The sequence below is a fragment of the Balearica regulorum genome, chromosome 5 (genome assembly GCF_011004875.1).
Source record: "Balearica regulorum gibbericeps isolate bBalReg1 chromosome 5, bBalReg1.pri, whole genome shotgun sequence".
Taxonomy (NCBI): domain Eukaryota; kingdom Metazoa; phylum Chordata; class Aves; order Gruiformes; family Gruidae; genus Balearica; species Balearica regulorum.
In genome coordinates, this window is record NC_046188.1 from 23,223,209 (window position 1) to 23,237,130 (window position 13,922).

General features: G+C 36.6%; 1 protein-coding gene across 7 annotated transcripts in view; it reads left to right on the forward strand.

Annotated features, from left to right (window-relative positions):
* CEP128 (centrosomal protein 128) overlaps positions 1–13,922 on the forward strand; it is a 133,904-nt gene that overhangs the window by 37,130 nt on the left and 82,852 nt on the right. For 6 of the 7 annotated variants that reach the window (XM_075753783.1, XM_075753782.1, XM_075753784.1 and 3 more), the window contains 4 exons: positions 509–583; positions 4,088–4,220; positions 5,935–6,095; positions 12,811–13,161. In XM_075753783.1, coding sequence (XP_075609898.1) covers positions 509–583; positions 4,088–4,220; positions 5,935–6,095; positions 12,811–13,161 — 720 coding nt within the window. The remainder of the gene's footprint in view (positions 1–508; positions 584–4,087; positions 4,221–5,934; positions 6,096–12,810; positions 13,162–13,922) is intronic. The other variant, XM_075753781.1, reaches the window with a different exon arrangement.

Here is a 13,922-nt window from a genome sequence, read left to right on the forward strand (position 1 = left end):
AGAAAACTCACAGAATTTGCCAATTATCAATTCTACCAATGCATGTAATCTTTTAACACTTTTCTGAATAAAATCTGTTAGAAAGGTGACTTGAAATGTTAAGTCATTATTCATTTTAATTTGAGTTTCAAATCCAGGAACAATGTTTTGTGAAAGTCTTAAAAAATTTATCTTCCTTTCTTTTACTTTTAACCCTGTAAAAATTTGTTTTCATGCTTTTTTGTTTTGGACTATATATACCACTTTGTATCTTCATGTGATATAGAATATTGTACAAAAATTATAGACAGTAAGTAAAATTCTCTTTATGTCATTTAAATATATCAGGGATTTAGTACAAATGAAAGTTTGCTTTAAGATTTTGGACAAATAAGAATATTGTGTACATTATACCTTGTTTTAAATGGATGCTTATATCGATTAATTTGTGCCAGAATTAAATAATTAAAATACACTTTTGTACTATGATGCATACATTGCTTTTCTTTATCGTCTTCTGTAATGAAAGCTTGAGCAGCAATTGGAGCAGTCCCAGAAAAAGTTGAATGAATCAGAAGGCAGTAGAGAAGCTCTTTTGCATCAGGTAACTGCTTTGGTGTGGCGAGAATCCTGAAGTTTTCATATTAGGTTGTGTCTGAGTCTTTCTGCTTAATCTTCCTATCTTGTACTCTGATAACTTTGTTTTGGGAAGAGAAGAAGGAGATACAGAAAGACAGGTTAAAGAATCTAAAATATGTGGACTGAGCTCTTGTTATACTTTTTTGGCTTTCCAAACTTTTACACGTACATGTTCATATATAATAATTATAGTAGTGGTAGTAGTTATGGCTCTTTTTAAGTACATAAACACATTATGTAATGTGTTTTCTACATTATTAGTAACTGGGCTTCATGGCATGATTTAGAACAACTTCTGTATTAGTAGTTATTGGTATGCAGAGTGCATGCTATAATTGGTGAATTCAGATAAACCAGTGACAGAAGTATTTGCTGTATTGTATATTAACATGATAAAAAAATATAAAGAACAAACACCTGAAAAACTGTCTAAAGTGTCTCCAAACACCACCTATTGATGCAGATAGGATTAAATCTGAAAGTTGCAGGAACCTGGATTATAGCTTTAGAGAAGTGTCCTTCTTCCTAAACATTTCTAATCCTTTCTTCTTTCAGAGGAGCTGGGGAAAAGATTGAAATAAATGGGGAGGGTGCAATTGGCATACTCTTATCGGTTAGCATTAGTTGTTTGACTTGTGCATCTAGCAGAAGTTTGAGTTGGCGATATTACTATTTTGAATTTCATAGAATCATAGAATAATTTGGGTTGGAAGGGACCTTAAAGATCATCTAATTCCAACCCCCCTGCTGCAGGCAGGGACGCCCTCCACTAGACCACATTGCCCAAAGCCTCATCCAACCTGGCCTTGAACACTTCCAGGGAGGGGGCATCCACAACCTCTCTGGGCAACATGCTCCAGTGCCTCACCACTCTAACAGTAAAGAATTTCTTTCTAACATCTAATCTAAATCGACGTTCCTTCAGCTTGAACCCATTACCCCTTGTCCCGTCACTACACTCCCTGATAAACAGTCCCTCACCATCTTTCCTGTAGGCCCCTTCAGGTACTGGTAAGCCGCAATTAGATCTCCCCGGAGCCGCCTTTTCTCCAGGCTGAACAACCCCAACTCTCTCAGCCTGTCTTCATAGGAGAGGTGCTCCAGCCCTCTGATCAGCTTCGTGGCCCTCCTCTGGACTCTCTCCAACAGCTCCATGTCTCTCCTGTACTGGGGCCCCCAGAGCTGGACACAGTACTCCAGGTGGGGTCTCACAAGAGCGGAGTAGAGGGGCAGGATCACCTCCCTCGACCTGCTGGTCACACCTCTTTTGATGCAGCCCAGGACATGGTTGGCTTTCTGGGCTGCAAGCGTGCACTGCTGGCTCATGTTGAGCTTCTCATCAATCAATCAAGTCCTTCTCCTTGGGGCTGCTTTCAATCCATTCCTCACCCAGCCTATAGTCGTGCTTGGGATTGTGCTGACCCACGTGCAGAACCTTGCACTTGGCCTTGTTGAACTTCATGAACTTCTCCAGCCTGCCAAGGTCCCTCTGGATGGCATCCCTTCTCTCCAGTGTGTCGACCACACCACACAGCTCGGTGTCGTCGGCAAACTTGCTGAAGGTGCACTCGGTCCCGCTGTCCGTGTCGCCGACAAAGATGTTGAACAGTGCTGGTCCCAGTACTGACCCCTGAGGGATGCCACTCGTCACCGTTCTCCACTTGGACATTGAGCCATTGACCACAACTCTTTGAGTGCAACCATCCAGCCAATTCCTTATCCGTTGAGTGGTCCATCCATCAAATCCGTGTCTCTCCAATTTAGACTCAAGGATGTCATGTGGGACAGTGTCAAATGCCTTGCACAAGGCCAGGTAGGTGATGTCAGTTGCCCTTCCCTTATCCATGGATGCTGTAACCCCATCACAGAAGGTCTCCAAATTTGTCAGGCGCGATTTGCCCTTAGTGAAGCCGTGTTGGCTGTCGCCAATCACCTCCTTATTTTCCATGTGCCTGAGCATAGTCTCCAGGAGCGTCTGCTCCATGATCTTGCCAGGCACGGAGGTGAGACTGACCGGCCTGTAGTTCCCTAGGTCTTTCTTTTTACCCTTCTTAAAAATGGGGGTTATGTTTCCCCTCTTCCAGTCGGCGGGAACTTCACCAGACTGCCAGGACTTCTCAAATATGATGGTGAGTGGCCTGGCCACTTCATCCGCCAGTTCCCTCAAGACCTGCGGATGCATCTCATCAGGTCCCATGGACTTGTGCACCTTCAGGTTCCTTAGATATTCTCGAACCTGATCTTCTCCTACAGTGGGCGGTTCTGCATTCTCCCAGTCCCTGCCTTCTGTGACCTGGGCAGTGTGGCTCAAGGGTTTGCCAGTGAAGACTGAAGGAAAGAAGTCATTGAGTACCTCAGTCTTCTCCATATCCTGGGTAACCAGGTCACCTGTTTCATTCTGGAGGGGACCCACATTTTCCCTCATCCTCCTTTTATCACTGACATGTCTATAGAAGCTTTTCTTGTTGTCCTTGACATCCCTGGCCAGATTAATTTCTATCAGGGCTTTGGCTTTCCTAACCTGATCCCTGGCTGCTCAGACAATTTCTCTGTATTCCTCCCAGGCTACCTGCCCTTGCTTTCACCCTCTGTAGGCTTCCTTTTTGTGTTTGACTTTGCCCAGGAGCTCCTTGTTCATCCATGGGGGCCTCTTGGTGTTTTTGCTTGACTTCCTCTTTGCTGGGATGCATTGCTCCTGAGCTTGGAGGAGGTGATGCTTGAATATTAGCCAGCTGTCTTGGGCCCCTCTTCCTTCCAGGGCTTTGTCCCATGGTATTCTACCAAGCAGATCCCTGAAGAGGCCAAAGTCTGCTCTCCTGAAGTCCAGGGTAATGAGCTTGCTGCACACCCTCCTCGCTGCCCTGAGGATCCTGAATTCCACCATTTCGTGGTCACTGCAGCCAAGGCTCACTATGCGTGGAATATAGTGCTATATCACATATGGGTAATATGAATCAGAGATATTTTCCTTCAATTCAGTTTTCGCATGTTATATTTTGTTTATTTTCCTGTATACAATGCTATCTTTGTAGGCACTAAACTGTATATGATAAAAAGGAAAAATGTGGAAAGCCCCTATGTTTCTTAAGAATAAGTACATTTTATTTTTAATGAGTGGAATTTAAATAAAATATATTGCTTATTAAATTTGTATAGATATTTTCGCTAGCAATGTAAAAAGACAATCGCAACATATACAATGGTAGCATTTTGTTTGGTCTAGAGAAATTAATGTACATCTGTCGTCAACATAAAAACTTAAAATGTTTCCTTTAAGTTTGAATAATCACTTTGTGGCCTAGAATTAGGGAGTAATTTGTCTTTTTGTTTACCATCTGTGCTACTCTTGAGATTTATTTATAAATATTACTTATATAGTCTTTTCTGGTTTTTGTAGTGTTTAATACAAGTACTCTACTCTTTCATTCTGGTTTTTATTAAATATTTGATACTTGTACATGCATTTTAGATTGAGGATCTTCGTTCCCAACTTTTGAGAGCAGAAGAAGACCGTGTAGAATTGCAACATCAAATTTCACATATTGCTATGCACCGCCAGAGCTACCAGGATGTACAAGATGATGACAGGAGAATTAGAACAGGTACAACTCTCATATTTTCCACTAGAGGTCTGCAAATTAGTTAGCCTGGGCATTAATTCTGTGAGTTGCAGTCTATTTCTTATACTGTTTCAACAAAACAGCTATTTAACTCCTCGGCTTTAAGTTAATAAGTACCGACACCTGAATATTAACAAATAAATAGCAATGAGTGTTAAAATTTAGGATAAAATACCATGATTTGCATGGTTAAAACACATGAAGATTGAGACAATTTCAGCAAAGTGGATAGTGTTTTTACAGAAGAAAAACATTTGAAATATTTTAAAATACTTTTTCTGAAATTATTTGACATTACAGTCCATTTGCAGTTAAATTCTGCCATCTTGAAAATTATAGCAAAAGTCACTTACATAGCTGGTTAATAAGACTGATGAATTTCTGGTAGAATTTCTAAGGGGTAGCAACATGTTCCAGAGAAGTTAAGAAAATTTTCCAGTATGATGCAGTCAGGGCTTCTGTTTGCAGTATGTTAGAATTTTAGAGATGGAACAATGACATTTAGAAGAAAAATACTTTAAACAATTTCAAGATGTAATTGCATATTAAATTACCACTTTAGCAAGGTCTTTGCTATATTGTTAGTTATCTGTGTGTATTTAAACTTTTCAAACACAATCAAAAAGGCATTAGAGGAAGTCTCTATCTTTCTCCTTATTAACATAGAAATGTATTACTCAAGATAATAGAGGAATAGTAACTTCAAGTCCAGTGTGTCTGTGAATGTTTAATTGGTTTGGTTAATGATGTATTTTTATATTTTCATACTTCAGCTGCTGAATTATCTTGGTTATTAAAATAGGACTCTGACTCTCTGTTTTACAAATCTCATACACAGCACTGGAAAATGGCTAGATTTTGTACATGGCTTAGCTTCAGAAATGTAACACAAAATATTCATCTCAATAGTTTTTCTCCAGTCATGTTAATGTATCTGCTTAAAAGTGAATTTATTTGAAACAATATGCCTTTCATGTTAATGAAAGTGTTTTTTAATTTTTCCATTTGTTTTATAACTATAATTCAAAATTGTTGTAAAAATATGAAGAAAATAAAAAAATACTGGAGCTATTAAGATATACACATATAAATATATAATTTATACAGTTATGTTTCTCCTCACTGTATTATTTCTGTTTCTTCAAAGATGCGTGGGATGAATACGAATGGAGAGTTTCTTTGCCTCTAGCAGTTGTTTATGACTAAAGACCTTTGAATTGCTGGTTGATGAAATTTGCAGCTTACTCTTATCAAGAATCTCTATTGTAGTTGTAGGATTCAGACATAAAATTCACAGATAGTGTGACTTCCAAATCAGGAGGTATTACTCTGGTGGGATAAAATCTTGGCCTTGAAGTTTGTGGCCAGGTTTCATTTACAGCAGAATTTCCCCATTTTTTTCCATCCTATTTTGTTAACAAGTTTTGGTTTTGTTTGGGGTTTTTTTAATTGGGGAAGAAGAAAATAAAAAAGAGGGGGGGAAAACCCCCATAAAATGACTGAATAAACAGAAATACTATCTCGTTCAGTCAAAGGTTATGATATAGGTATAGCCATTTTTCACAAATACTTTGATTAAAATCAGTAGATGTAGAATAGATGTAGAAAGTTGCCAGAAGCCGAATGAGGAAAAAAAAAAATTACCACAAGTTGATGTTTCTCCTGGGCCTATTGTTCTGTTCTCACTATTCTATAGTAGCTGAAAGATATGAGAGAGAGAAGCAAGAACTGGAGAAACATATTTTGGAACTTAAAGCAAAGCTGAGTCATAATGCTGTAATGTCAGAAGTAGAAGAACTAAAGAGATGCATAGAGCATAAGGACAAGGAGAAAGCACAGCTTGTAATGCATATACAGGTAAGTTGTCTGTCTTGTTGTTTTTTGTTTGTTTTTAATAATTTCCCATGTATTTAAGGCAGGTGATATGCCAGATTAGGGAGTAACCTTTAAAACTAAGAATAACTGTCATGCTGGTCTTAGTTTATTCTATAAATAACTTTGAAAGGTGATCAGAGTTTGCAGAGGTTTTGCAGAGGTTTTTCTCTCCTGTGTGGTTAATAAACCAAAAAAGGTATTTGCTGTTGCCCATGAATTCATGGTTTGGATTACTTCTGTTCCCCATGTGCAAAGAAAAGGTGATCTGATTTTATCAGCAGTTACCATTAATATTGATTTCTTGAATTACTTTTATAAGTTAGTATTTGCTTCCTTATTCCCCCATTCCATCATGCTTCAGAACTAAAGTTTAACTTTAAACAAACTGGGATACCTTGTTCTATGAGAGAGTGCAGTAGAGTAACAAAAATAGATCATAACTGCTCTTTTTTAGCAATTAGATGCAATGTAATATTATAATACTATATTAGTAAGTATTAGTTAATATTCTTATTTATGCTAAACACCTACTTTCTCTGTGAAAAGAATAGCAGCAGTCTCCGACACTGGAATTTTAGTTAGAAGACTTACCTTGAACAAGAAATGAGATATAAGGAGCCTTGTTATTGAAGATAGGACAATTCTGTATTTTTGGATCTTGTCTAGATTTGTCTTGGTAGTAAGATTCCTGAACAGTAACTATTTTCTACTGTCTTTCATGACTGTGAGGAGAAATGAGGATATTTGCAAAACTCTATGTGGGATTTCAGTAGTCAAGTACCTAAAATTTGTTGTACTTTTATTGGGGCATTCAGTAAGCTGGGAGGTTTATATTTTGTGTTTATTTTTCTAATGAAGGTACTTTTCTTTGAAATGGTGTTGTGTCACTTCAGAAATTCAAAAGAAGGATTTTTTTTGTCTTTTCATAGATTTACAGGACTATACTGTTCAGTTAACTTCTGCTGCTCTTTTCCCTTGTCAACTTCTGTGCTGATTTAAATCAAACTAATACATCAAATTACATTTGGAAAAAATTGAAGTCTCAAAATAAGTTCCTATATGCTTTATGAAAACTAGTCATGGAACAGATTTAAAAAGACCTAGAGTGCTTCTATAGAGGGTAAGGCAGGCAGAACTGATGCCCATCAGCATTAATGTTCTAGCTGGCCAATACAACTGCAGACTAACCTGAAACCTGCTGGTTTTTTGCTTCGTGGGGCCTGAGAAATTCCAATTACTTTGGTGGCAGGAGTTAATGGGATAAAGACACATAGAAAACCAATTATTTTTTTTTTTTAAACTTCTGCTTGTAGAACATGCTTTCTTGAGGGTCAGAATGATGTTCTAATACTAATTTCCTGCTCTGTGAAAATACTGATGGAAGAGTGCTCAGCTGGGGTCATTGTCATTGCTCTGAGTTAGAAATCTTTGACTTCCCCAATTATCTCAACAGAAAATACTTTGTACTTCTTATCTGCTTCCCACTGCCATTCTCCTACAGAGGCAGTAACAGCAAAAATAGCTGGTGTGTTTTTCTTTTAATGAGACATCAAGGAATGCAAGGATGTGAATATCTAAACTTATGTAGTAACAAAGCATTTTATCAAGCCTGTTCTAACAGCTGCTCCTATCAGATAGTCTGATTCCCAGTTGGAAGTGACCAGTCATGTTTGACTTGAGTGTAATTAATCTTTGGTTAGTGGGGAGGATGTAACTGCACTTGCCTCTGGTGTACATGTGATACTAGAAATTTCTTTTGATTTATTTAAATGTCATTGTTTTCAACAACTTGAATTGTATGTGTTGTACATTTACTCCCTGACAGTTGCCATAACCTCATAATATGATGTAAAATGGAGAGGATGAAAAACGTTATAATCACATTCTTAAACTCATGTTTAGAAGTGAGTTCAATCTTAAATTATTTTTTTAATTTAATAGAGAAAATTTTTATTTCCATTGCTGTAGTTTACCTGAGGGTGCTTCTGTAAGATCTTGCAAATGTATGCAACTATCTTAAATATATTTTTCTGCATGGAACTATATAGATATGGGGCTGTTATGGCTGACTATTATGACCTGACCGTTATGGCTATGAAATAAACAAAGTACACAAATTATAAATATGAAATACTCTAATTTATTCGTAAGCATATTTAGACTTCTATGCTTGTGAAATTGATTTACTAATTACTTCTCATTCTAATTAGGTCAAAGTAGTCTTACAATATTGTCCAGTAGACCGTAACAACAGAATGCCAGTTTGCTAAAATATTTTAAATTTTTTGAGGGAAAGCTATTGATTTGTTTGTTTATGATTAGAATTCTTCAGTAATAGAAGTCTTTCAGTCTTATGAAGATTGATGAAGATCTTATCCTCATTAAAATTCATTTTATGGCTTTTTCATCCTCTAAAGATGATACTTAGCCAATTATTTTCATATATGAGCCAATTAAGTTATCCAAAAATCAATAATTAACACTAAATTTAAAGAGATATTCTTACAAAATAAGAGAAATCAATACTTTGCAGACCAGCCTGTATCACCATGTCAATCGAGTTCAAATGCTGAAACAATGCTACAGATAGATTTAAAATGTACAGATGCTATTCACTTTGATAATGTTTCTATCTAAAATAACATATCAACCGGGGGGTAGGGGGAAGAGGTGTTTTAGCTCTATCTTCTATTTACATAAACCACTACCTTTCAGAATGAGTAGTAGTTTAAGTTTTGGAAAAACATGGAGAAGGCATCACTTTAAGAAATTGATTTTGTACAATATACCTTTTACTGAATGTAAATATTACTTCTTGACTGATTGAATGTATGTGTATCTTTTATTCAATTCACAGAATTTGTGCTTCTGGATTAATAGTTCTTGATGGTTAGATGTAATGCAATTGCCAACAGATGCAGATCAGAGGTCTGTGTTCAGGAGTTAGAGAAATAATTAGGTGCATGGTTTGGATAGCATTGTTGAAAACAGTATTGGTGACAACCAGTATGATTACATAGCAGTAGAATCTGGTGACTTGCACTGCTGAGATACAGGGTAGAAAAAAGAGAGGAGGGAGAAAAATACATATAGATCCACTTTAGGTGACTAATGTACTTAGTGTGGTGAAACGTGGCTTTCTGTATTCTTATTAGTATAGAATGTTTGCACATAACTGTGATGTAAGGCACTATTTCTGTAAGTTGCAGCTAATGAGTAATCCTCACTTGCATTTTAAATGTTCATGAAAGTGTTAAGGAATGTTGCACTGAATACACTATGTGATGTGTTTTCTATACCTAGAATGAATTTTGTTTTGCAGTTTGTGGTGATTTTATTTTTAAATTAGGTATTGAAAATGCAGGTCAAAGGTATCATATGCATTGTCAAGCTACGGACTAGAAGTCCTAGCTACACAAGTTACTGGAATGGTGGTAGAATCGCATTTTAGTGCCTGTGGTGATTAGTTTACACTTCAGATAAATAACTAGGCTCTAACTGGAAAATGTTGGCCTTTCTCTCTGCTTCCAGTTTCTTATGAAAGTTGAAAGCTAGATTACATACTGGGATGTTGGATATGTAGAAACTGAAATGCACAACTGTTTTACTTGGGGCAAATGTTGCATCTGGTTTTGAGTTTGTGTCATCTCTAGCCAGAGCCTGTCAATTGAAATGTCTGTGGTGGTGGTGGTGCAGTCTGAGGGCTGATGCAAACTTTAGTCAGTTTTGAAAATAATACTTGCATTCAGATCTCTAGAGCATTAATATGATGTACCCCAGGATTTAGTAACTAATCTTAATGACATTTTTAAGTCTTCCACAAACATAATTCTCTTTATTATAATAATATCTTCAAATACTCTCCTCCTAGCTTTAATATCTAATGTTATGTTGGTGGCAAATGAATTGACGGGAGTATTTTAATACCTTCCCTTTGGTTCTGGTAGCAGTGGAACTATGAAAATGCAACAATAAATCAAGTTAGACAAACTGGGACCCAGAATTGTCTTGTGTAAAGACTGAGAAGAGACAACATGCCATAATCAGGATTTTCTATAGTAACAGCGATGGAAAACATGCTAAAAATTGCTGTACATATATATATACAATATATCCTAACAACAAAGTGTTCCGAATATCCTGGGTTACTTCTGTCAGAACCTCCATACCGTTGTAACGTATGTCACAGAATATTGTCGTGCTTCTAGTGCATCCAAAGCAGCTTGCTGAGTTCTCTGGGTGACTGACCTTCAGCCACCAAAGACACCAGATGCTCCTTGGAATCTGAAGTCTCGATCTGTAAAGGCAGTACTTCTTATCTGCATAGAGGTTTTTTTTTGAATCACAGGTTTAGTAATTTCTTGCTTGGAAGAGACACTCAGATGTCCAAGGAATGTAATTTTTTTCCTTGTTTTTCTAATAAATGCAACCTCCTGACATTGCTTGTCCTTTCTCTTAGATTATCCAACTATTGTTTACTGCAGTCACAATTGAGGAGAAAATTGGATGAATATTTAAAAGCAAACAAACAAAAAATCACATCTCTATAGATTCCTGTCTCTTAGAAATCCTTAAAATGTTTACATTCTGAATTTCCTAGAAGGGTAAGATCCAAGATAGGAATGTGAAAATTAGGGTATAGTCTGTGGGAGCCTTAGTTGTATTAATGAAGTGTGTTCTCTGGGGAAATTATACATAAACAACTATTTAATGATGCAGAATTGAATAGTACATCAATTTAGGCTGACATCCTCTGTGATGTCTTCAGAACGACATGAAATGGGAAGTGATAACAGCATGTATAATCACATGACTGAAAAAATAATGACCTATTTTAGAAAAACTGTGGAAGGGTAAATATAATATCTGACTGTATTTTATTGGGTTATTTTTAACTTCTGCTACATTCAGAATTTAAATCCTTACATTTAAAGAGGTATTGTAATCTCTGTTCTCATTTGAAATTAAACTTGTTCTGATAAAATTTTGCTAGTTGTAACTTGTGAGGGTTGGGGGGTTTTTTTGTCAGTTGCTTTGTCTTATGAATCAAGACTTTTTGCAATGTTAGGCCTGGTCATTCTGCCTTGTGAGCTTGAAAATGCATGTTTAAATAATAATGAAGCAAAATATATGTGAGTTTTTTCTAATGTGTAGAACTGTAAATCTAGAAAGATTTTCGTGTTTTCATTTTGCCACCTGTGTAAGACTTACTCCTGACTATTCCATAATGTGTTTACCTAGTGTTTTACTATCTATATCTCAGTTGTGTCTAGAGCAGGAATATTCATCATACAGGTGAGCAACTGATTGTCCAGTGGATAATCCTACTCCTGTTTTGCATCATGGGTACAAGTAGCAAGCTGGACTGATTGCTCTTGTCTCTAGCATCGGTCCATTCCTGTCATCTTTCTGGGACAGCAAATGCTATCCTGAAAAGACTAATACAATTTAGTGCCTTCCAGGAGGTAATGGCCAGGTTTGGAGGGGAGGGAAAAAAAAAACCCCAACCATCAAACCCAAGCCATGCGCCCGCTGCCCTCCAACCTTATGGAGGGATCTTTGTCTAAATAGTCGTTCTATGTGCATCTGTAAAGTTGCTTATTTTTTCTTAGGCAAAGTATTTTTACCTTGTCCCTTCTGAATTGCACCCTGTTTATTTCAACTACATCTCCAATTTGTTGCAGTTGTTCTGAAATCTCATCCTTTCCTCTAAAGTATTTCCATTCCTTGAAGCTTGATAATATCATTGACTACAGAGCAGGCCTATTAAACTCATCAAAGTCATTAATGAAAATACTAAATAGTATGAAAGCAGTCTAAATAGGCCTGAAATACAGAATACTAATGTGAAATTCTACGTCATGATCTTAATAAAATTCAGTTTTAGTAGTGAAGCTTCAATAACTGGTTTCTGAATATGCCCTTGCAGAAGGTATATGGAGAATTTTTTTCCTGACTTGCTTATGAGATTGTCTTGAGACATATCATCAGATTTGAGATAGGCTTGTTATTTTTTAAAATGTGTAGTTTCATTCTCCCCTTTTTCATTCTGTGTTGAAAGGTCAACTAATGTTGGCTCAAATATGCTTGCTACGTTTTCAAACATCTTTACACTTTGTTCTAGAAACATCTACCAAGCTGCTCTATTCTCTTTGTATTCATCAGTGCTTGCCAAACTACACTTATTCAGCATGTTGCTTCCATAAAAGTAACCAGCATAAAACTGGGTAACAACTAGCTCATGTGCTGTAGATTATTTTCGTTTTGGTGAATGCTATTATTTCCTTACCAATTTTCTTTTTCCTCTCACCTGTTTATATTCATCTCCTTACAACTTACTATTTGCTTTATTCCATATTTGTCTAGTATGTAACTTATGAGGATCCTGGTCAATGATTCCTTCTCAAACTTAAAATATAAATAATAACAAGAACAACCAGAAGAGGAACAAATGCAGAAAGTAAAATACAGGATAGAGTAACCATGTCTTTTTTCATACATTGTGTTGAAGTTCTTTACCATTGTAAAGGGGGAGATTCTGTGGGCTAACATGGCTTTCCCTGGTAGACAAGGAGATCTTTTATGCTATTCATATTTTAGATAGAAATGTGATTTAACATCACTGTATGTTGTTTGATAAGGTTTCATATTGTATATCTTGAGTTGGAATTTTCATATTTTGCTGTGATGATTCCAGGTGTTAACATCTGATCTGGAAAACAGGGAGAAACAGCAGGAAAAAATGCTGGACCAGCTAAAGGAGATAGAGAGTTGCTACAAGGCTTGTGAGAATGGACGTAGACAAACTGAACTCCAGTCTGCTGAGTTAGCTCAACAGGTTGAAGAGAGTACCAAGGAAGCAGACCGGTACCTCACTGAATTCAAGCATTCAGAGGCACTCAGGCTGGAGATTGAGAAAAAAAGGGAAGATCTGAAGGTAAGAGCACAGGAAACCATCCGCCAGTGGAAGCTGAAATGTAAGAAACTGGATCGTGAGGTGGAAAAACAAAATGAAACTATCAACCAACTGATGGACAAGAACAGTCAGGTAAGCTTGACCGGTGTTTTATTTATTTTAGAAATGGAGATAAGAAGTTTGTTTATGCAAACTGTGATTTAAGGCACGTGCCACCTTAAGTTCTTAAGGACCAAGTTTTGTGGTGAACTACGGAACAGTTAATAGGTGGCAATATTTTTTAGCTATTATGAAGTTTCACATTTTCTTCATCCAGTATTTACTCTGGTCTCTTAGCTTAATCAAAGCTTTCTTTGTGTAGAGAAGAAAGTTTCTCTATAAATGTTACTTTTATCTTTTCAGTTAACATAACTTATTTTTACTTAATTTTTAAGGAAATAATGTGATGTTATTTTTTGTAAAAAATTTCAATCACACTAAGTAATAACCCATATGCAAGTTATACATTGTCTCACGTAGTGGACAATGGTCACATCTTTGAAAGCAGGTGTTTACTTTTACCATGTATGTCAGATAGCTAGCAGACCGTAATGCTATATGGACTTTGGCACAACTAGCCTATTTTTAATTCCATTCTGTATTTAAGCTTTTCTTAGACTCTAGGCTTAGCAGTGACCTTTTTTATGGCAATAAAGAATACATGTTCTGAAATAGCATAAGGACTGCAACTCAGTTTGGATTTGATGTTTGGAGGCAAAAAAGTAGATATTTTTTGTTTGAGAATGTGCAGAGATTTTAGCAAAATCTAGAGATTTTAGCAAAAAAGGCACTCTTACCTGCATTCAGGATGAACATGCTGCTAACACCTACCATGCAGTTCCTGGGTTTTTCCA